Below are 23648 nucleotides of genomic sequence, written 5' to 3'. Positions count from 1 at the left end.
TACACAGTTACTGGAGTCAGAAGCAGTTAGAAGGGCGGTCTAGCCTCAGGGTCCCTAATAGGCTTCGACTGCTCCGGGATTGTGGCACTTGAAAGCCTGACTGGGCAGGAAGTCTGTTTCTAAGATGTGGTCCCTGTTCCTTGCCACAAGGCCCTCTCCATAGGACACTCAGGAGTAGGAACTTACGCAAGACAGGATAATAAGCAAAGTCGCCACCACCTTTGTTTCTCTTATCACCATGGAGATAAAATAACAGGCTGCAACTTAGCGGTTTCAGAGGCATTTAGCCCGCTATGGTGGGAAAGTGCAGAGGTGTGGTTCGGCCTGTGGTGGAAGCACAGGGCCGTGCCGTGCCTGCACACCCTGCAGCAGACGTGGGGTGGGCAGAGAAAGCAGGTCTGAGGAGAGCAGTGGGCGTACCATTCAAAGGCTCCCACCACCTCCTAAAGCATTTAGTTATTTATAGCAGTGGTTCTTAACCTTCCTAATGCTGTGACCCTTTAATACAGTTCCTTGTGTTGTGGTGGCCCCCAACCACAAAATTATTTTCATTGCTACTGCATTCTACTGTAATTCTGCTACTGTTATGAAACGTAATATAAATATCTGTTTTTTCTAAACATCTTAGGCCACCCCTGGGAAGGGATCATTTGACCCCAGACTGAGAACCAGTGCACTATAGCCTTCAAAACAGGCCACCCGCTAGGGAGCAAGCACTGGAAAGGAGAGCTGGTGGGGGAACCATAGCCTTGGCAGTGACAGTTTCACTTCTTTTCTGTCACTCTGGCCACTCCCCAGCTGATGCATTGTGGGAGATGGCCTGTGAAGGGACCTTCAAGGACAGCATTTCAGGAATCATTTCCATCCATAGTTACAGGATTGGACAGATCAATCCAACCCATAGGGAACCAAACACAAGAGGAGGTTGGGGCTTAGAAAAGGATTTAAAAGACCCAAGGAGCTGATGAAGAGGCACAAGGCAGAGCAGCCCAGAGGAAGTTCAGGAAGAATGCCCTTCTAGCCTCGTGAAGGCCGATCACAGTGGGCATGTTCCCTGGCTGAAGAGTCTAAACGTAACCGCCCACATCCGAGCAGCTGTGTGTGGACCTTCATCTTGCAGTGAACATCTTCAGGAAAGGCTCCCTCTATCCACTGCCTACGTGGATGGCTTGTCAACTGGACAGGGTTCGATTACACCTTGCACCATCCCTTTCTCCCAGCGACCCGAGTCCACAGGGGAAGCTGTGTCTCAGCCATTGAGCCGCAATCTTCTCTCTTCCGCCCCCCCACCCCTCTTGTTGACTTTGGTAAATTCATCTCCAGACAGTCCACTCTGTCCCATCTGTGCTGTACAGTGGCTACCACAGACTGAGCAGGGAAACAACTTCACAGAGAGGGGGCGCTGCCATCTAGCTGCCCCTCCCCATGTGCTCTTGTGGCACCGGGGACCCAGAGGACAAGTTATTATTATTATTATCATTACAGTGAAGATGACGATAGTTTCCCTGCAGCTGTGTCTAGGGGATCGAACAAGCACTTTCCTGAAATAACCAAGAAAAGAGAGAGGACCCCCAACTGGGGCAGGTGCAGGGATGGAGAGCAGATCTGCTGTGTGCCACAGCAGAACAGAAGAGGACAAAGCTCAGAGGCAGAGGGATTTACCTGGGTTCATCCGGTGGATCTCAACAGTAACCTGTCCAGAGATGCTTTTAGCTCTGGCGTGGGCCACTGGCCTAGGCCAGTGAAGATGCCATAGTTATTGTTATGAACACAAAGGAAGGGGTGGGGGTTGGCTATCAGTGAGACTTTAGGACACTCTCACACAGAGACACATACCACAAACAGTGCTGTGTCCCAGCAAAGCTCCAGAGACTGGCGGAGTGGGGGAACAGACACACGGACAAACGGAAAGTTGGGGCTGGAGGAATTGGGCTCTGATTGAGAAGCCTCAGTCAGCATCTGGAAGCTCAGTGAGTAGGGAGGTGAGGTTGCTGCAGAGAAATGAATCAAGGATGCTGGGTTAGCTCATCTCCACAGGAGTGGGCTCTGAAGGGAAGCAGTCCTCAACCTGTGGGTTGCCAACCCTTTGGGGGTTAAGTGACCCTTTCACAGGTATTGCATAACATATCTACATACTGGAGATTTTTATTGCAATTCATAACAGTAGCAAAATTAGTTATGAAGTAGCAACAAAAATAATCTTATGGTTTTTAACTGTATTAAAGGGTTGCAGCATTAAGAAGGTTGAGAACCACTGCTGTAGGCGCTCCATCTTCAGGGCAAAATCTTAATATTAAAAACCAATCTGGGGCTGGTGAAATGGCCCAGTGGGTAAGAGCACTGACTACTCTTTCAAAGGTCCTGAGTTCAAATCCCTGCAAACACGTGGTGGCTCACAACCACCCATAATGAGATCTTATGCCCTCTTCTGGTGCATCTGAAGACAGCTACGGTGTACTCGTTTATAATAATAAATATTTGGGCGCAAGCAGGGCTGACTGGAGCGAGCAGAGGTCCTAAATTCAATTCCCAACAACCACATGAAGGCTCACAACCATCTGTACAGCTATAGTGTACTCACATAGATTAAAAAAACAAACAAATAAATCTTAAAAACAAAACAAACAAACAATCCGGCTCAGAGGTTAAGATCACTGGCTGCTCTTCCAGAGGTCCTGAGTTCAATTCCCAGCAACCACTTGGTGTGGTTCACAACTACCTGTAGTAATCAGATCTGGTGCTCTCTTCTGACCTGCTGTATACATAAGTAAATAAATCTTAAAAAAGAAGAAGGAGGAGGAGGAGGGGTGGGAGAGGGAGGGGGAGGGGGAGGAGAAGAGAAAACAAGGCAAGAAAAGAAAAGAAGAGAAAAGAAAAGAAAAGAATAACCAATCCACTCTATCGCCGGCTAGGCACAGGCCGGTGGTCTCAGTACCAAGATCTCATGTTTCCCTTTTGCCGATGGTTGTCCCAAGGTTGGTTCTGCCTCTCCAGAACTCAGAGATCGCTTTTTCCACGCTGTGGCTGGCTGCTGCCAAGACAGCTCAGCACTCCCAAATTTCCACGGCTAGCTGGGGTGCACTCTTACAAACCCACGCTCTGCCGTGGTTACCTTCCCCTAGGGTTCAGTTGAATCGCTGCGAGAAGACACCAGACAATCTAATTTAGAATCAACAGATAACACAATCACTGGGAGCTGAGCCTAGCATCCTAAATTTATCAACTATTCTACGTTAGAAATCTACCAGTGGTGGATCCACCATGATCCGCCACCCGAACTAACAGCCTCCAGACAACATTGTGTCTACCTTTCTCCCGCCGCCGTTGTCCAAAAGGAAGTTCCTCTCCTCCCGCCTTCCCTCTGTCTTTCTCGGGCCGGAAGTCCTGCCTCCTTCTCGCCCAGTGATTGGCTTCTTGTATTTATTATTATAGTAAATTAGGAGAGATTCTGCTACAGGGACGAGAAAGCTATAGCAGGCATTTTCTGCACACACTGTCAACTTTTGTGATAGGACCAGGAAGGAAGGCGTTGCCATTTCCAATGGGGCCAAGGCATTGGAGCCTTTTATACGGCCCCACCCTTGTCAATCACACACATCCACAGCCAGGCCTTTCTCCACACAGAAGACAAGCATAACAGAACAAATCACGCAGCCTGTGTGGAGTTTTGTGGGAGAAAAGTGTTCCATGCCCGTCTGTGTGGACCCTCTGCTTGAAATTACAGGAAGGCAACCAAAGCTTAAAGATGCTCAAAGCTGCTAACTCAGGCTTGTACGGAAGGAGAGCTGGAAGCTGTTTAGCATGGAGAGATGATCCCGAGGGAGTCTGTAGATTTGGATGGAGCCCTCAGTAAAGAGGAAAACACGAGAACTCCAGGGCAAGGGAATGGAACCGGCTCTGTACCTCAGCAGAGGCAGGGAACCAGGCGGGTAGGGGGGCAGTGGCTGAGTTTACCCTTGGTGTTTGTAGAAGCCCAAGGCCCAGTTGTGAATATGGGGACTGCAGGTGTGAATATGTTCCAGGTGTATTGTGCAGTATGGCCTGAAGGCTGGTTAGTATGTATGTGACAAGACCGTCCGTCTGCCTGCCTTTAAAGGTCCCCTTAGTTGTCATGAAGGCAAGAGAGGGTAGCAAACACACTCAGAGGTATGCACGCCCCACTCCATGCTGGCGTAGTATCTTTCTTGGGTATGACGGGGTGGACTATGTCGGGGATTATGGTCTTGGGGCTCAGGCTGGGGCGCTACAGTTCTCCTTCATCCAGATCATTCTAGATAAGTTTCCTGTCTGGACAGCTCAGGTAGAGAGCTCTGCTGACTAACTGTACTTCTCTGGAGATCAGTCATTTATACTCTGGCATGATTACTTCCTTAGTGATATCTCATCGGCATTGGCGTTTGATGCTTTGTCTGTATCGGTTCAATACAATGCTCTGCTTCCATTTAGGAGACCTCTACTTATTATGAATTCAAATAGTAATAGCCAGTGTTTTCCTGTGTGCATTCTGTTCCCGGTACACTGCTAAATGGCTGTACATGGAAAGTTAATAGAATTCTAGGAGAAGGAGGTATTCTTGGTATTTCCCCTGATGACTGGCACACACAATTATCTGCCCAAGGTCCCCTTGCTGTGACTGTAGAATCAGTGTGGAAAGTTAACCCATTTTGCCCCCTTGGGATCTAGGTGGTCCCTGGTGAGGGAGACAGGATTCGTTGAGGAGCACAGATGCCCACATAGCTGGTCTTGGTGAGTCCTGTTGGCTGAGACCCCAGCGTGGGGCATGCAAGGGGCTGTTGGTTTTGGCTCTTAGTCTCAGGGTCTGGGGAGAAGAAGCTTAGCTTGTCAATGTAGCCACTCCATAGATTATAGAGATAAGCATTCAGAATTCCTGGTCATATTTCTGGCATCTATGTCTTTATTGACCAAAGCCAACTGCTACAGGAAGTTTCTTTCACATGCTGCAGGAAGCATTAGCAATGGGACTCAACCTCTCTGTGATCCTGGACTTTTTTCTTGCCTTTTTTTTTTCTCACATCTTGGTCCCCTTGACAATCATCTCTTCCTTGTAAGGACGAATGGAGGTCGGTTTGAATGAAGGACACAGTCTCGTGAGGCTGTTAATGTGGACTTGGGAAGGGGGAGTGTGTGTATGAGTGGGCTGTGGTATAGCGGAGGTGTTGTATAAAAACAGAGTTGAACTGGGCAACAGTTGCAGAGTAGCGCCATCTGCTGGCCACATTGGGAACAGCACTCTATCTTCCTAGGGTCTGAGTGGCTTTAGGCTCCTAACACCTTGGAGTTGCTTCTGGAGCTGCTCAGTCCAGTGTTTGTGTTGCTTTGAGTGATCTAGAGGATTCTCGATCTTGCTGGGGCAGAAGGTGGGGACTTGGGCTGGTGAGATGGCTCAGTGGGTAAGAGCACCCGACTGCTCTTCTGAAGGTCCGGAGTTCAAATCCCAGCAACCACATGGTGGCTCATAACCATCCGTAACAAGATCTGACGCCCTCTTCTGGAGTGTCTGAAGACAGCTACAGTGTACTTACATATAATAAATAAATAAATCTTTAAACAAGGTGGGGACTTGTGGTGTGGGCCCCGGACCACTTTAGCTTGTCTGACACCCACCATAGAGCCTTCCAGCTCCTTGGGTATTATACGGGGAACATCTTCCTGTGCTGTGAGGAGAGACACGGTAGGATCCAGCAGTCCATGGAGGTTTCTCCGAGAAGAAGATTTTCATCTTCCCATTGCGTGGAGGACATTTAGAAAGGCTGGGCAGATGATAAAGAATCACTCACTCTGAGGTCAAGCCTAGTTCTTGGACAGAGCCCTAGTTACTGTCTCTTGTGGGCGAGGGCCCTAGCGATTGCAGGAAGAGAAGGCAGGAGCGTTCACTCGGTACAACAAGGACTTTCTACCCCATTGCTTTTCAAAGACCAGATCTCACTAGATAGCCCTGACTGAGCCCTAGGCATGTCTTCCCCCCTCCTCCAGGCTCCCCCAGAGCTGACATTTTGGATAATGTCACTCACCGCTCTGCTCTGAGCCATGTACAGTTCCCACCTTCATAAGATCAGTTGTGTGTGCTCGAACCAGATTGCCACAGCCGGGCTTGTTGACTGTGGACATTCCCTCCTGGAAGGAGGGGTGGAGAGACTCTCTGGACCCTCACCTGAGTGTCCAGACACTCCTTCTAAGGAGCTGTACTGCGATTTCATCCCAATGGCACATGGCCTTCTAGGTCTCAGGCTGGGAGGGAGGAGTGGGAGGAAGCTCCATCTATACAGCTCTGAGAAAGCCATCCATCACTCATGCTGGGTGTAGACTTTCCAGTGGGATCAATAAACGCATCACTTCCCTCAGGAGGACTTTGGTGGAAAATATTTTGATTTGTTGTTTTGACTTTAGAAGTAAGAGGGTAGAAGCTGCCTCTTCCCCCTACCCCCAGGCAGAAAATGCTTGTAACAGATGTGTACCGCCATACCTGGCTTCCAAGGACTTTCTGACACCCACTCCTCGACCCTTCCCACCTCACTTTGTGTTACTCCTACACTGAACCCTTTTCGTTTTGACACTTGATCCACAGATTTTTATTCTGAAGGAATTAAGTTCTCTAGAGGGAAGAGGCTGAGGCTGGTCCTGAACCAGCTTTGCCCTTCTGGCTGGCTGCTTTCCAGGACAGTGACCCTGGAACTCTAAGCTTCATTGTACCCAGCTGTTCCTCTTGTCCTTAATTCCCAGCTTTGCCAGCTTGTAAGCAGAGGGTCTTTACAGTCGTCCCTGCTGGTCCTTTCCGTACCCAAATGTAACTTATTCTTCCATCTCCTGGTCCTGTCTGCTGTCTCCTCCCTTGCTCCCCAGCCCTTTAGGGGCCCATGGTTTCCAGTGTAGCCATGGAGGGCTGGCCGTTATTTGGAAGTTGATAGATTCCTCCAGGGCTGTGTGAGTCTTGCTCAGACTGATCCTTTGTTCTAGCATATGGGGAAGACATGTCCTCAACTGTGGGTGAGGTGGAGTCTGTGATCCTCTGTGGGTATGGCTTGGATCTCACTCTGGGAAATGCATTTTCCAAACAACGAAGACAGAGGAGACTCCCCCGAGGAGACTGCTCAGTGGATAAGCTGGTTGGATCCCTCTGAGACTCACAGGGTGGGAAGAAAGAACCGGTTCTGCAAGTTGCTCTCCGACCTCATGGGCTGAGTTGAGGTCTGGACTGAGGGGCCCTTGGCTCCTCTTTGGCCACTGGACCTTCTTGAAGACCTGCTTGTACACTGAACCCTCATAGTCGGTTCCTGGAGATAGACGAGGAGGAGAATAAAGACAGAGAAGGGTTCTAGTCAGTGGGAGCTCACCCCCTTTTCAAAGCCCTTGACTCGTATTTAATCCTCCAGCAAGTGTGTAAGGATTGTATCATTGCTGCAAATCCTCATCTTTTCCTGGAAAAATGAAGGTTTCTGGGTCAGGGAAGTGGAGTGGCTGTCTCTAGCCCTCCGGTTGTGATTTATGGGCGGTCATCTGAAGTGTAGCTAGGGTCCCCTTCCTCTCTCTATTTCTTCCTCTCTACGTTAAGTGCGTCTGGTTTTCTTCCTTAGCCACCTTCTTGGATGGACTAGGCTGGGGTGGGGAAGTGAGCTTCCTTGGTGTGGGCAAGGGACGCAGCCTCAGCAGCAGGACCCTTCCCAGACATGCGCGCTTGGGTCTCCTTTCCCAGCTCTAACCCCTAACCAGTGTCCCCAGCTGGGAACTTCCCCTGTCTGCACACACACCAATTAATTACACCTCCTCCTCCCAGGCTATATGGTCTATGGGGGAAAGCAAGATGAAAGAGAGATTGGAGACAGGACACTCCAAGTGATGCCCAGCTGACGCTGTCTTCAGCATCCTCTTTTCTTCTGAGGGAGTCTCTGATGCAGGACCCCCCTCCCCCATTCCTAAAGGCCAGAGGTTTGGGGTCTGAGTTATCTTCGGTGACTGAGGGGGAGGGCAGAGGAGGAGCAGACTTGAGGAGCCAGGCGATGATGTAATGGCGTCGTCCAGACACGACTAGTTGTTTTGGAGAGGTTGGTTGGGCTTTCCTGTCCTCCCGAGCGTCAATGCCAGTTGGTAGGCCCCTTGGAAAGGACAGAACAGTCCCCCTACCTCCCAGTTTGGAATTCCTGTAGACTTTAATGGATGCCCAGAGGTCAGGCTTGCTCAGCCTTGGACTGGGTAGACCATCAGTGTTTAGGCATCTGATGTCGGACAACAACAGTGTTGGGGATGGAAGCAGGGAATGAGGAACCAGGTCAAGGAAGTTAAGGTAGAGAGATGAGATGTTGGGAATGTGTACCTCTTCTCCCCTCCCCTCCTCTCTTCTCCCCTTCCTTCCCCTCCCCTTCTTCCTCTCCTCTCCTTTCCTTTTTTCTTCCCTTCCTCTTTCTTTCTCTTTCTTTCTTTCTTTCTTTCTTTCTTTCTTTCTTTCTTTCTTTCTTTCTTTCTTTCTTTCTCTCTTTTTCTTTCTTTCCTTCTCTCTCTCTCTTCCTTCCTTCCTTCCTTCCTCCCCCCCCTCTTTATTTTTCTCTTTCTTTCAAAAGCTTGAACTTAGGGCAAAGTGCAAATGCCCTACCACTGATCTGCACCCGCATTCCCTTCCCTTCTTTAAAATGTGAGCATGCTCATGTCTGTGCAGGCGTGTGTGTGGTTGATGTTCACCTCCTTCGAGACAGGGTCTGTCATTGGCCTGGAGCTTACCAAGTCTAACAAACAGTCTGGTTGGCTAGTGATCTTTCAGAATCCTCCTGTCTCAGCTTTCCTGGAGCTGGGATTGCAGGCACACACCACCATCTGGGCATTTTTTATGTGAGTTCTGGGAATCGAACTCAGGACCCGGGCTGAGTCAGTAAGTGCTTTACTGACTGAGACATTTTTCCGAGCCCTGCAGCTCTCTTGTTATTGTGAAACTGCGTAAGTTGTTCAGACTGACCCTGAACCCTGTAGTGGAGTCAGGCTTTGAACTTGCAATCTTCCTGCCTCGGCCTATAGGTATTACAGGCTTGTGTCACTAGGCATGGCTCATAATTGAGAATTTCAAGGAAGGAAAGAAAAGTCACAGAAGTCAGAATGAGTGTTGATGTTCCCGAGAGGCTGTAGAGAGACCGTGAGGAGCTGGTACACCCTCTAAGGGGCTTTGGTCTGGAGTGTAATGAGCCATCGCTGGCTGAGTGATTTAAGCTAGGGAGTGACATGGTCATTTTTACTTTTTTGATGGTTCCTGTGGCTACAGGTAAGGTTGTGCAGCCTGGGTTAGGGGAGGATTAAGACTGGGGGCCAATTGGGGGCAGGTGAGAAACAAAGACCTTAGGAAGAAACAGCAGGCAGACACCTAGCAGAGAGCCATAAAATAGAAATAAATCATAAATTCCAGCCACACATGCAAAACATTCTAGAAGACCTACTAGAAGACCAAGGAAAATCATCTAAATTTAATTTTAGGAATATAATTTTGTTTAACGTAAACTATTCAAAATATTGTCATTTCGGCCTGTGATCAATAAGAAAATCAGACATGTTTTTGATGCTATTTTACAATGCGGCATGTATTTTAAACTTAGCACATTTCTATTGGGACTAATTACATGCCAAATAGCTACTATTTTAGTTAGTGCAGAAAGTTAGTCTGGATGTGGTGTGTGTGTGAGTGTGTTTGTGCATGCGTGCGCGTGCATGCTTGTGTGTGTGTGGGGGGCTATGAGTAAAAAGACAGGGACATCAATCAGTGTGGCCTAAGGTCTGGCTGGTGATTGCCATCCACAGACACAGTAAATACAAAAGTGAGGGTCCTCTGGGCCCCAGGAAATAATGAACTCAAGTTTGACCTTGAGCACACAAATAGAAATGTCTTCTAGACAGTTGAGAGAACATCACTCTGGGGTTGGGGCTGGGGCTGGGGCTGGAGAACAAATGTCACGAACAGTTTACAGGTGGCAGCAGAAGGCACAGGAGCAGTTGACTTAACTCACACTGTACAGGCAAGAGAAAGAAAGCCAGGAACAAAGTCCTGAGGGGCCCTGGTGTCAGGGTTAATTAGTAGGGGACTCTGTCTGCAAAGGAGACCGAGCAGGACCATGGCAGAAAGCAGGAAAAGTGTGGGGAGATGTGACTGAGGAGACAAAGTGAGAGAGACTCAGGCAAACCCAGTGCCACAGGCTCCAGGATGAGCAGATGTTGGCTCATTGGCCTGTACTTTGTATTCCTGTGACTGATGATGCAAAGGGACAAGGAAGAGACTGGGGAGATGGCTCAGCAGTCAAGTGTACTTTCTGCTCTTCCAGTGGACGAGCGTTCAATCCCCAGCACCTACATGATAGCCCATGACTGTCTGCAACTCCAGTTCCAGGGGACCCAGTGGGGCACAGATCCATGCAGGGAAAACATTCATCCACATAAAAATATTTAAGAGAAGATAAATTAAGTAAATTATTCTATTAAAGACATAGAATGGGTAAGGAAAAAGTAGAAAGGAGTTGGGGAGCACAAGGGTTTGTTGGTCCCAGAGACTGTTATTTGGGGCCACCATGTATGTCCTGCTTTGGTGGTCATTGTCCCTGGCTTGGGCTGGAGGAATCTCTTTTCTGGCTCATCTACCCTGTGCCTGTCAATGCAGGGGAAAGGGACCCGGCATTGTCACCCATCCACGAAACTTACATCCTCCTCAAACTCCCTTCCCACCTCGGGTTCCATAAAGTAGTTCTAGAAGGTGTTAGCAGTCTTCATCACTATGTGGTTCTGCTGGTGGTTGATCTCCTTGTCTCTCCCCCATTCCCGCCCCCTAGTAACACTACATTTCTTGGACCACTGATATCTGTGGGGCCTGAGACTTAGTAAGGGCTCTCCTGGCCATCCACGTGCTTCCTGCCTGCCATAGCTCTGTCAAGACTGTGAGTGAGAGGTAGGGAAATGCATGCTGAGCCATCAGGTTCCAATGTTGTCCCACTCCAACATGGCTTCTCAGTGGGACCTGGAAGAGGAAGAGAGTGGGAGGAAGGATCTGGAAGGGTGAAGTTATTACTTAGGACATCTAGGTAGTGTTCCAAGTTCTTTGGGGACAGGTTGGGAGGGAGACATTGTTCCCAGTGTAGACAGGAATAGACTGGGGAGTCAGGGGGGCTGTCTGGAAAAGGAGGCTCACAGACAGTCAGACCCCACACACAGTGTGGGAAGACCCAGCTAACCAGGGCTTTAGTAGGGCTGGGTCCTTGCTGCAGTAAGAGATGCAGTCTCACCCTGCCCCACCCCAGTGATGGGCTCTGGTCTGGTGTCTGTAGCCCTGGAGCGAAGGAGACTTAACAAAGTCATTCCTGGCTTCTGCTTTCTCTGTGGAATGACCTTAGAGCTGTCTGTCATTCAAAATTTGAGCTTCCTGTGTGTCAGCCTTGGCCTCCGTGTCATTTCGGTCAGGGTTGGGAATCCCGAGGGGCAGGCTCCCACCGGAGGCTGCTGTGGCAGGCAGTGTGTGGAGCAGCTGTAAGTTCTGGCTTTATTCTTAGACTGAGAGGAAGGGGAGGGAGGGGGCATTCAGAGGTGTGAGTCGGGAGGTGAGGACAGCCCTGAGACAGCCTGGACCCTAGGCCTTCACAGCGCCCCCCCCCCACCACCATTGGTTGAATATGGTTCTTAAACGGGTGTTCTTGGTCTTCTGGGGCATGTTTGGGGAGGCAGAGGAAATGAAGATCAGTGAGGGATGAGTTCAAGAGAAGGCAAGGGAGAGCTGAGAATTTTATACTCTTTGATTTGGGACCCAGGGTTTCCCTCTCAGTTCTGAGTCCTGGGTACCATCAGCCCTCAGCCCCTACCAAGGTACATCCTAACGGCTTGGGGGATATTGAAATCACTGTGTACCTAGTCTGCATCTGCCCACTTGCCTCCCAAACTGACCAACGACGTGGGGGCAGCTCGATCACAGTTGAAGGTGGGGAAATCAGGGACTGCAAGCAGTAAGAAATGGAGATCTTAATGGCTCAGATGCAGGTGAACTGCCCTTCCAGGAGCCTGTGTGGAAAGGCTGCCACCTTTCCTTCCTCTTCCTCACCTAGGGCCCTCGTCACAGGTTTTTTTCCTGTCTGTCTGTCTGTCTGTCTGTCTGTCTGTCTGTCCGTCCGTCCGTCCGTCCGTCCGTCTGTCTGTCTGTCTGTCTGTCTGTCTGTCTGGTTTTTCTGGCCCTCCGCTGTCGCCCACAAGGCCCTGAGTTGGAACTGAAATGCTAGAATTTCATACTCGAGGTTTTGCCTCCAGGTTTCCAGAAAGCACGCAGCAGGGACTAGCTAATGGAATGGGCTGTGAAAAGAGGTTAATGCAGAATTGGGGGTGGGTGACGTGGATACTGCCTCTCTTGGCCACCCCCAAGTCTCTTGACGTCTCTGTCTCACCCTACCTCCTGCTTTTCGGCTAGGTCTTCTGATATCCTTCGTATCTTCTACCCACTCCATGGCTTTCCTGCTTCCTCTCTAGCCCCCGCAGTTCCTCTGCTCCCCCAAACCGCAGCCAGGGGAAAAAGCCCTAACACATTCTCCCGCCCCTGCTCCCCAGTCGCATTGGTTCCCTACCCCCCCTTGCAGCACCTGGCGCCCTCAGTCTTCTAATTGGCCAGCGGCCCCATCAATCCCGGCCTGGCTGTGCTGACGTCATCCTGCAGTAGCGGGGATGGGGTGGGAGTGAGAGAGAGCAAGCGAGAGTGAGGACGCTGGGCTGGAGGCTGAAGAGAAGCTACTGCAAGTCCCCCATCTCAGCCACCCAGCGGGTCTGAACACATCTGCTATATGGACTAGCGTGGTCGGCAGGCTCCTTTCCGATCTTGTCCCCCTGCCCTAACCTCGTAGTCTTTGCATTTCTCCCCCAAGGTGGCATCAGCAGGCTTGAGGTTCCCAGGGGACAGGAACGCCTGGCCTGGCGTGCTTAGCACTGCACCATGACCCTCCTGCTGGTGTCCCTTTTGCTGGCCTCTCTGCTTCAGATCAGCTCTGGCAACAAAGGTGAGATAGACGGGGATGGGGGCCTCTGAACTGGGGCGTCAGGCTGAGCAATGTGGGGGTGCGGAGGGAAGGGGCTGTTGAGACTCCCTGGCGACCGAGACAGGTGTCCTTTCCTTTCTCACCACCCCCTTTCCATCCTTTTTTCAAACTCGTTCTCACTTCCAAGGGCCAGCTCCTCCTCTCTGGTCCATCTCTACATGTGCTTGCCTAGCATCCTGCTTGTATATCTGTTCCCACCTGGGGTCTCTTTGCCCCCTCCCCCAACCCTTCCATGCTGGCAGATACCTCCTGTCTCAAAGGGACTTGTTCCCCGAGGGTGACATTCCCTCAGGTTCCCTTTCACTGGGTGTTCATGCACACTAAGGGTGTGTGGCAGATCCAGTTGGATGTCTTCATCCCTTCCTGGGGAGAAACTGTGTACCGCAGCTCAGTAATTCCGAGCACGTATGTGTTTTCGTGTCTCTCTGCATCCATACCCTTCTGCCCGCATCCTCTGGGTTGTGGGTTACCACAGCTGCCCTCTCTGGTGGACAGCAGATAAATTCAACTGGGTGAGACTGTCAGAGGGAGGGGAGGGTGGGGCCAGGGGCAGAGGGTTCAGGTAGGTAGAGGGGACAGAGAAAGGATGAAAAGGGCAGAAAAGGGTGTGTGTGTGTGTGGGGGGTGCTCCAGGAAGGAGGTGAGAAGGGAATCTGAGGGGGGGAGGGGAGATGAGGAGTGGGAATAAGAAGTGGATCAGAAAGGAGAAAGGTAGAGGCAGAGGGAGGAGAGAAGTGGGGGAGGGGGAATCAAGGAAGAGCCAGAAAGCAAAGAAGGGATGAAGAATGGATACAGGGCAGCAGGCAGACATAAGACAGGGACAGCAAGGAGGGCTCATAAAGACAGGGTTGTAGGATGCCTGGCTCTGCCCTTGGTATCCTCCGCTCTTCTTCCATCTGCTGTCTCCCGTGTCTGGTGGAGCTCCCACCTCAGGATGGTGCTCCTGGCTCTCAGGCCTCTCCTCCCTTCCCGCTCGGCCTCCCATACACCATCTTGAGGCTTTCTCTTCGGCCATTAAGGGAGAGGGTTACGGTGGTCATGCCCCATGAAATGGAGAGGCCTGGAGGTACCAGGATGTTGGTGGGCCTGCGGCTCATCGTGAGATACTGGGGTGAGAGACCTCTGGTGACTCAGTTTCCCTCTGATGATCTATCCTCCCCTCTCCATGTCTGGCTTTGGGAGCATGGATGGGCATAGTGGTGTTAGGTGGAGCAAGCGGTGGAGGCTGGTTCTGGGGACGAGAGAGAAGAGGCACGTGTGCTATCCCTACAACATCTCAAGAGCTTGAAGGAAGTTAGTCCTGGGGAAGGGACCCTCCTTGAGAGGAGTCTGGTAGGAGACAGTGTGATGTGGAATAATAGGAAAAATTAGGGTTCAGACAGTTCTGTGAGGGAGTGTGGGGTGTGGAGGTCCTGAGAGGGCCTGGAGTGCGCTGGTTATGACTGTATTCTCTTGGGTGTGGGGATGGGAAGTGAGGGATTTGCTGTGTTTCTAGGCCAGCTCCATAATCCCTTAGGATGTGGGCTCTGCTGGGTCCAGTCACAGTGCTGAGTTCTCTCTTCTATCCCCTCCCCTCCGCCCCCTCTTGCTGTCCTATATAATTGTCTTCTTTCCTTTCTCCTTTTCTGGGAGAGTGGCCTAAAGTCTGGGCCCGACCTGGAGAAGTATAGGGTGAAGGGTTGGAATCCAGCAGGTGGGGGAGAGAGTAGGAAGGGAGGTAAACCACTGAGATTTCAGGAAACTGGGCTCTACTCTTGCCCCCAGTTAACTCTCAGTTCATTCTTCCTGTCCTTTTTCAGGACCTTCTGAGGGCTCATCATTGTTTCCTGAGTTCCCCATTACCATTTGCTAAGGCAAAAAAACAAAACAAAACAAAACAAAAAAACCCAAAACATTATAGGAGATTCTCTACCCCTAAGCATGATTCTCAGGGAGAGACAGTAGTCCCTTCCCCATAGGAAGGTAGTTGCCATGAAACTGTCTCTCCAGTTATAGGAGAAGGCTGTGACCTCCTTTTCCCTCTGGCAAGGTGGCAAGGCATGGAAAGGGGGTTGCTATTGGGTGCAGCGTTAACAAGGGCAGCATCCTGGGAATGGACGGTCAGTTCACTTTCTCTCTTCTCCCTGGGGTGGGGCCAGCCAACAAGCACAAGCCATGGATCGAGGCAGAGTACCAGGGCATTGTCATGGAGAATGACAACACGGTTCTGTTGAACCCACCACTCTTTGCCTTGGATAAAGATGCTCCGCTCCGCTACGCAGGTAACTGGCAGGATTGAGAAAGTGGGTGGGAAGGCAGAAGAGAAGGGAGGGGTGAGAGGTCATGGGAGCTGGAGCAGGGGGAAGGTGGGCACAAGCCCAGGGAAAGCATCAGAGGAAGGAGGTGCGAGAAGGAGAATAGGCTGCACTGAAGAACCTAAGAGGAGCATGTCAGAGTTGAGTAGCCAGGGATTGAACACATTATTAGATTTTACAGACCTTAGACCTGCTTGTTGCTCAGGGAAACTGGACGTCATTGATATTTCATGTCATCAAGAGAGGGTGTGGAGTTGGGGAGGAGATGTATAGCTGGACATGACCCAGCCAGAGTCTGTGGGTGGGTCATGGGAGCCTCACATCTTTTCCTGCCTTGCCAGGTGAGATCTGTGGTTTCCGGCTCCATGGATCCGGGGTACCCTTCGAGGCTGTGATCCTGGACAAGGCAACGGGTGAAGGGCTGATCCGGGCTAAGGAGCCCGTGGACTGTGAGGCCCAGAAGGAGCACACCTTTACCCTCCAGGCTTATGACTGTGGCGAGGGACCCGATGGCACCAATACCAAGAAGTCTCACAAGTGAGGAAGGCTATCTCTCTGTTATGGGACCCTTCTCCCTCCTTCAACAATGCTCTCACCTTTGCTAGCTAAGACTGTGATGCTCAGTTGAGCAAGTTCAGTCATTGCAGGGTAGACCAACCCAAACCTGGGGATGGAACCTATGACCTCACCTACACCCGGGAAACACTCTACCAATGGGCTATATCTCCAGCCCCAAATTTACTATTGCAAAGTTACTGCTAATCATGAGTAGTAGCGTCCATTTTATTCTTTCTCCCTTGTCGACTGATTATTGTTTGTTCTAGCATAAAAATAGTGCTCTTTTAGTCCCTGACCATACCAAGTGAATGCCACCCCACCCCTGCTATTCATATAGGGTGCAGGGATCTCTAGTCAAGGTCACAGGCGGACACAAGAGTTCCGTGACATTTCACCCCACTTTGCCTTTTGCAACCTAGGGCAATGTACTTAGCCTTTATGAACTTGCTTTTCCTTGTCTATGAGGTAGAGATGTTCCTGGGTGTATTATAGGAGGTGGTTTGTATAAAAAGCACGCACAGGGGCACTGTGATGGAGAGACAAGCAAATTCCACATGCATCCAGACCCATTCCAAGTATCTCTTCTGGTCCACTTGCAACGCACAGCGTATACAGGGCTCCTGACATACACACGGCTTGGAGGGGCCAGGGAGGGTAGGGGATGGTTTCACCATAGAGGAGGACTGGTCCTCAGACACCAACATCTGTTACTAGCTAACTTCTCACTTGAGAATGGGAGAAAGCTCAGCAATAAGGAATCCTGGATCACTGAGAGGCATCGGAGATCAGAAGGGTCTTTGTGACTTAGTTTCCCATTTAGAGAGAAGACCTTTGTCTCTGTGCCTTGGAGCCTGGCTCTTGGCTAGAGGCAAGATATAGAATGACATTTCTAGACCTGGCTCTGTTGGTCTGGGAAGGGCCCCGACTGACATGTACAGTTTAGGCAGGTGACCTACTCAGTTCAGACAAAGGATTTCTAGTCAAACGACGCTTCCTTGATGGCTGGTTTTAATTTTTTTTTTTAATAGTCTGTACCTTTTTCATTTCTTCTGTAAGATTAGACTTTTCCTAAGTCATGGACCTTTTGAATTTTTTCTTTTAAAATATATTTTAGTTTGTTGCCTTTCCCCTCACCTTGGCATCCTAGTGAGGGTTCGCAGATGCACTCAGAGCTATGTTGTGGAGCATGTGGATAGACAGAGAGGGCAGTTGAAAGGGATTGGAGGTGCACTGAACCTATTCATCCTCTTCCTCCTCATCCTATGTTGCCTTCTGGACAAAAGTCACCAACATGGCTTCTGATACTCTCCGGGGCTTGTTCCCTCTCCCCCATGCCATTGGCCCTTTCCTTGAGCCCTCTCTCTTGTATGGTTTTATATCTGTCATGTATAGCCCAGTGCCCTGTGGAGTGGGGATGAGCAGTCTCAGGGGTAGACTGGCCCCCTCCTGCCCTCATTCCCAATCAGGATTCCTGATTGCCGTTTCCTCAGCTCGCAGCTGGCTAAGGCTTCCATATTGATTCTGCTCCTATGCGTGCAGGGCAACCGTGCATGTTCGGGTCAACGACGTGAACGAATTTGCCCCGGTCTTTGTGGAGCGTCTGTACCGAGCTGCAGTGACCGAGGGGAAGCTGTATGATCGTATCTTACGTGTGGAAGCCATTGATGGAGACTGCTCTCCACAGTACAGCCAGATCTGCTACTATGAGATCCTTACGCCCAACACCCCCTTCCTCATCGACAATGATGGTGAGTCTTCTCTTGGTCCCTAGCTGCTCAGCACCCTCTGCTCTCCCGATGACTGACCCAGGGCATCACCCTCCCTATTCCTGTCTCTCCCTCCAGACTCTTATTGCCCTCTTCGTCCCTATGTGAGGCTCCCTTCCCCCCAGGTACTTCCCTTCCACTTTAGGCTGCTGTCTGTATGCGCTAATACTTGGCTTGCCTAGTATTCTCATGCCTTCCTGAGCTTCCTCTAGTGCAGGGGTTCTCAACCTGTCAGGGCTCGAATGACCCTTTCATAGGGGTCACATATCAGAATCCTGAATATCAGATATTGACATTACAACCATAGCAAATTACGGTTATGAAGTAGCAACAAAATCATCTTATGGTTTTGGTGGGGGGACTGTATTAAAGGTTTGCGGTGTCAGGCAGGTTGAGACCCATTGCTCTAGTGCACCTGACCTGTCTGTCCTCTCATTTCCCACCCCAGGCAACATTGAGAACACAGAGAAGCTACAGTACAGTGGTGAGAAACTCTACAAGTTCACAGTGACGGCGTATGACTGTGGGAAGAAGCGGGCGGCAGATGATGCCGAGGTGGAGATCCAGGTGAAGCCCACCTGCAAACCCAGCTGGCAAGGTGAGGGAGGGGACCTGCAGGTACATCATCTGTCACATTGGTTTTTTAATTTTATTTTATCAATGTATTAATTTATTTTATTTATATGAGTGCACTGTAGCTGTCTTCAGACAAATTAGAAGATGGCATCGGATCCCATGGTTGTGAACCACCATGTGGTTGCTGGGAATTGAACTCAGGACCTTTGGAAGAGCAGTCAGTGCTCTTAACTGCTGAGCCATCTCTCCAGCCCTATTTTTATTTATTTATTTATTTATTTATATTTTAATTTTTCTCCTGTCCTGTCTGATGACCATGGAAGGTAGACCAGACGTCGGAAGCACATTTCCAGACAGGCTTCTACCCTGGCCATTTTTCTAGAAGCCGCAGACAATCAGCACGCATGGTGGGAGGGACTGACTGGCCATCTGCCTTTCTCTCTGTCTCACCTGTGCAGGCTGGAACAAAAGGATCGAATATGCCCCAGGAGCCGGGAGCTTGGCTTTGTTCCCTGGCATCCGTCTGGAGACCTGTGATGAGCCACTGTGGAACATTCAGGCCACCATAGAGCTGCAGACCAGCCATGTGGCCAAGGGCTGCGACCGAGACAACTACTCAGAGAGGGCTCTACGGAAGCTCTGTGGTGCGTGTGTCTCAATTCTCCCTGCGCCCCCCCCCTCCCCGGACCTTCCCTTCCCAACCATCCCTCACCTTCTCTGTCCCTTTTATGAAACTTGATTCCTTGGCCATCAAAGGTATTGATATCTTCCTGTTGAGGCGTGTGGGTAGCTTTTGTGCTCCAAAGGGTAGGTAGATAAGGCTCTGGTAAAGAGGTACCTTTGTTGGAGCCACCCTAGCTGTATCATAGGACAATATCTGGGAGCAGCGAAGAGGTGGTGGATGGGTTCAGTTAATGAGAGCCATTTGTAGAAGAGAGAGAGAAGAGAGAGCGCTCTCCCTCTCTCATCTTAGAAAGCCTACAAGAGGAGATGGATCGTTTCCTTTCCTATTTCCTTTCCGTCTCCTCATCTGCTGCTGCTCAGCTCTGACACTTGTCCCTTTTGGGACATCTGCAGGTGCTGCTACTGGGGAGGTGGACCTGTTGCCCATGCCCGGCCCCAACGCCAACTGGACAGCAGGGCTGTCGGTTCACTACAGCCAGGACAGCAGCCTCATCTACTGGTTCAATGGCACGCAAGCTGTGCAAGTTCCCCTGGGTGGTCCAGCAGGGCTGGGCTCTGGGCCGCAGGATGGCTTCAGTGACCACTTTACCCTGTCCTTCTGGATGAAGCATAGCGTGACTCCCAGCAAGGGGAAGAAGGAGGAGGAGACCATTGTGTGTAACACAGTCCAGAATGGTGAGCCCTAACCTGAGGTGGGACGCTGGCTCCTTGTGCTACATTTGCCACTTGCCATTACCCAATAAGGACTGCTGGCAGGATTTGTCCCCTCCCCTTTCTAAATTTTAATTTGGAAGTTGGAAGTCTTTCTTTCTTTCTTTCTTTCTTTCTTTCTTTCTTTCTTTCTTTCTTTCTTTCTTTCTTTTTCTTTTTCAAGACAATCTTGCTGTGTTTCCTGGGTTGGCCCAGATTGGCTCAGGTTGGCCCACATTGACCTTCAACTTGATCAGTCCTCCTGCATCAGTATTCTGAATGCTGAGATTACAGGAATGCCTCATTGCACTCCCCCGACACCTTAACAAAATAGAGATGGAGTCTTGCCATGGTTTTCAGGCTGACCCTGAACTCCAGGGCCCACGAAGTCCTAATACCTCACTTTGCCTAGTTGCTGCGACTTTGGCAGACACCATCATGCCCAGTTCACGGGCTGGTTTCTCCACTCCTCTAATTCCGTGACTTGTTGAGATGCTATTTTGAGAGGTTCCTGCTCTGGATGCAGCAGGACATTGTCTTTATTGGCAGTTGACCAATTAGTCTTCCTGCATCCCTGTTGTATCTCTTCTTCTACACAAGCCCCACCATTGCACAGGGTGATGGCTTATCCATCCTTTCTCTCCCTTCTCGATCCCTCTCCATGGCCTGAGAGAATGAGAGCAGAGCAGGAGCCTTTGAACCCTTTCTTGCCTCGGGCCTGTGTTTGACTCCTATCCCCTCCCTGTCCCTTAGAGGACGGCTACTCTCACTACTCACTGACTGTCCACGGCTGCAGAATCGCCTTTCTCTACTGGCCATTGCTTGAGAGTGCTCGTCCGGTCAAGTTCCTCTGGAAGTTGGAGCAGGTGAGACAGGGGCGGGGGAGATGAATAGGGGCGGAGCCTCTGAGATGGACATGGGTGGGGGGAGGTAGTTGAATGGGGGCGTGGCCTGAGATGGACGAAGGGGGTTGAATGGGGGCGTGGCCTCTGAGATGGATGGGGCGTGGCCTCTAAGATGGATGGAACTAAGTTTTAGGGTTGTGGTTGTTGTTGCTTTGATGGTCCTTTCTCTAACCTCAGTCCCTGATTAGTCCACTCCAGCTTGTCTTGTTCGCAGGGCTTGCTGCCTAGAGAAACATTCATGGATTCAAGGGTCATAAGGGCATGCTCTACTAAACCTGGCCACCATTTTAGCCCTTGTTTTAGTCTATCTTCTTATATATAACCCGTATAACAGTGTGTGTCCTTGATTCTTAGTTTTAACCAGGGAAGCAGGTGATGCTGGGGCGAAGTTCACAGCTTAGGGTTCAATATTGATTGAGAAGCCATACTGGTTAGCTTTGTTTTGTTTTTTGTTTGTTTCTTTGTTTGTTTGTTCTTGTTTGGAGACAAGGTTTCTCTACATAGCCCTGGCTGTCTTGGAACTCATAGAAATCTACCTGTCTCTGCCTCCCCCGTGCTGGGATTAAAGGCGTGCTCAACACCACCCCACTAGTATTTTTAAACTTTGTACTTTTTCACTTTGTAGTGTTTTATTATTATTAATTTTTGAGACAGGGTCTCTTGGTAGCCCAGGCTGATCTTGAGTTGGCTAAATAGCAGAGGGTGACCTTGAGCTCCTGATCCTTCTGCCTCCACTTCTCAAGGACCTGGATCATAAGTGTGTGCCACCATGGCAAAGTAAACTTTAGCCTTTTAAGAAGGATAAAAAGAATTCTACATCCCAAAGTTGTTGTATGATGAAGTTGTATAATAGGGCTTTATAGACTTAAAACCACATGTTAATTGTACTGTTTTGTCTGTGCTTATGAAAGATATGTAAAAATAGACAAAGGAATTAAGATCCTCTTTTCAGCCCACACTTCCAAGTCGTAATCTGTTTATTGAATTGGTTTTTACTCTGCATTCCTGGCTGGCTCTGCATTTGTGGTCCCCCCCCCCCCCAACCTCTGACTCCTGGGTGCTGGGACTGTAGGTTTGTGTCACCATAGCCAGGACATCCTGTCTGTTCATTCTTCAAGCTGACTACAAAGACCAGTGAGGGCCAACTTGAGTTTCCATCTTCTTCTACCTTTTGTATAAATCCTGGTAGTGATTGATAAGTGGAGGACGGTGCAGGAAGCAGGGGAGGGGGAGGGCCTGGAGAACATACAGTCTATATGAGTGAGGCCTGTTTACGGAAGCTTTGCTGTTGGTAGCACATTTAAAGAGAGAAGATTTGGCATTTGTTGCTTCTAGGTCTTTTTCCGTGTGGTTGGCTTCCTTCCCCTCACCCCCGCCCCACCCCCCTTCCCTGTTCTTCCCTCTCTTCACCTCTTCCTCTCTTTCTTTTCCCTGAGCTACTGAGGATTGAGTTCAGGGCCTGGCTCTGCCACTGAGCTATGTCCCTAGCCCTCTTTTTTTAGTATTGTTGATTGGTTTTCTTTCTTCTTCTTCTTTCATGTATTACATTCTGACTGCAGTTTCCCTTCCTCCCCTCCCCTAACCCCCCTTCTTTTTCCCTCCTATCTACTCCCCAGTCACACCCCTCCCCTCAGAAAAGAACAGGCCTTCTAAGGACATTAACCAAGCACAACAGAACAAGCTACAGTACAACCAGGTACATATTCTCACATCCGGACTGGATGAGGCAACCCAGTAGGAGGAAATGGGTCCCCAAGGCAGGCATGACTTAGAGACAGCCCTGGCTCTCACTGTCAGGAGCCCCACAAGAACATGAGGCTACACGACTATAACATATGTGCAGAGGACCTAGCTCAGACTACACAGGCTCCCCGATCTCTGTGAGCCAACTTAAATTCCAGTCAGTTGATTCTGTGGGCCATGTTCTTGATCCCTGTGGCTCCTCCAATCCTTCCTCCCCCTCCTCCACAGGACTCTCCAAGCCCCAAACCCCGCCTAATATCTGACCAGACTACTTTTTACTTTTTATTTTGAGACAATGTTTCACTAAGTTGCCCAGGTTGGCCTGTAACTCACTCTGTAGCCAAGGCTGTCCTTGAACTTGTGATCCTCTTGTCTCAGCCTCTTAAGGATTACAAGCTGTTCCGGCTTGTGTGTGTGTGTGTGTGTGTGTGTGTGTGTGTGTGTGTGTGTGTGTGTGTGAAGTATGCGGAGCTAGGGATTGACTGCAGGGCCTTATGTATGCTAGGTAAGTGCTTTATCACTGAGTATATCCCTAGTCTCTTTAAAAATTTCTTTATCTTCTTTTATTTAAAACATCTATTAGACACCAATGAAGTGTCTACCTTTTCAACAGATAGATTCTGGGGGTACAATGGAGTTTAACAATATGAAACAAAACATTCAATTTCATTTAGCTTTTATTTTAGTTGGATAGATAGGCTACTTTAATTCTTTCTTTTCTCCTCCCATGCCTTCTGTTTCTCTCCCCACTTCCTCTTTTTGGCAGAGTTGGGGTTTTATCCCAGGACCTTGTATGTGCCAAGTCAACCCTTGAACCCTGCCTGAGCCAGCCTCTAGCGAAGGTGGAGTTTAAAAAAAAAAATCTGAATATCTAAATGGGAGCAGCAGATGAAAAATCTCTGAGGCAAGGACGAGTTCAGTGGATCTAGGGCTGGCAGATGAGAGGGAGAGGCTTAGGGAGTGCTGGGTGGGGCTTATGGAGCGCTGGGAGGGGTTTACAAAGTGTTCAGAGAGACAGACAGTGGCTCTGGGAAGCCTTTGTCTGAAGGCCTAAAAGCAGGAATAGAACTTGGTCAGAGTTATGTTAAAGACCGTCTCGTTGGCAGTTGTGAGAGGTCTCACTGAAGAGGTACAAGAGTGGAAGTAAGCCAGGCCTCGTGCTACAGGCCAGTGATCCCAGCCACCTGGTTCAAGGTCATGGTGAGATTCAGGCTAGCCCAAGCAACCTGAGACTCAAAAAATCCAAACCATCAGGTAAGATAGCTCATGGCACGTGCCTTTAGTCCTAGGACTTGGCAGAGGCAGAGGCAGAGGCAGAGGCAGAGGCAGAGGCAGAGGCAGAGGCAGAGGCAGAGGCAGAGGCAGAGGCAGAGGCAGAGGCAGAGG

At 50.0% G+C, this 23648-nt stretch overlaps 1 protein-coding gene across 1 annotated transcript in view; it reads left to right on the top strand.

The window, feature by feature from the left end:
- The first annotated feature begins 12655 nt into the window (after positions 1-12655).
- The window catches only part of Clstn3 (calsyntenin 3), a 32624-nt gene continuing 21631 nt past the window's right edge, over positions 12656-23648 (top strand). The window contains exons 1-8 of the mRNA XM_021190324.1: positions 12656-13007; positions 15185-15307; positions 15682-15877; positions 17438-17646; positions 18113-18262; positions 18699-18884; positions 19318-19599; positions 20368-20480. Coding sequence (XP_021045983.1) covers positions 12944-13007; positions 15185-15307; positions 15682-15877; positions 17438-17646; positions 18113-18262; positions 18699-18884; positions 19318-19599; positions 20368-20480 — 1323 coding nt within the window. The 5' untranslated portion in view covers positions 12656-12943. The remainder of the gene's footprint in view (positions 13008-15184; positions 15308-15681; positions 15878-17437; positions 17647-18112; positions 18263-18698; positions 18885-19317; positions 19600-20367; positions 20481-23648) is intronic.

Source organism: Mus pahari, chromosome 2 (genome assembly GCF_900095145.1).
Source record: "Mus pahari chromosome 2, PAHARI_EIJ_v1.1, whole genome shotgun sequence".
Taxonomy (NCBI): Eukaryota; Metazoa; Chordata; class Mammalia; order Rodentia; family Muridae; genus Mus; species Mus pahari.
The sequence above is the reverse complement of the archived record's forward strand: the minus strand, read 5'-3'. Positions and strand labels throughout refer to the sequence as shown.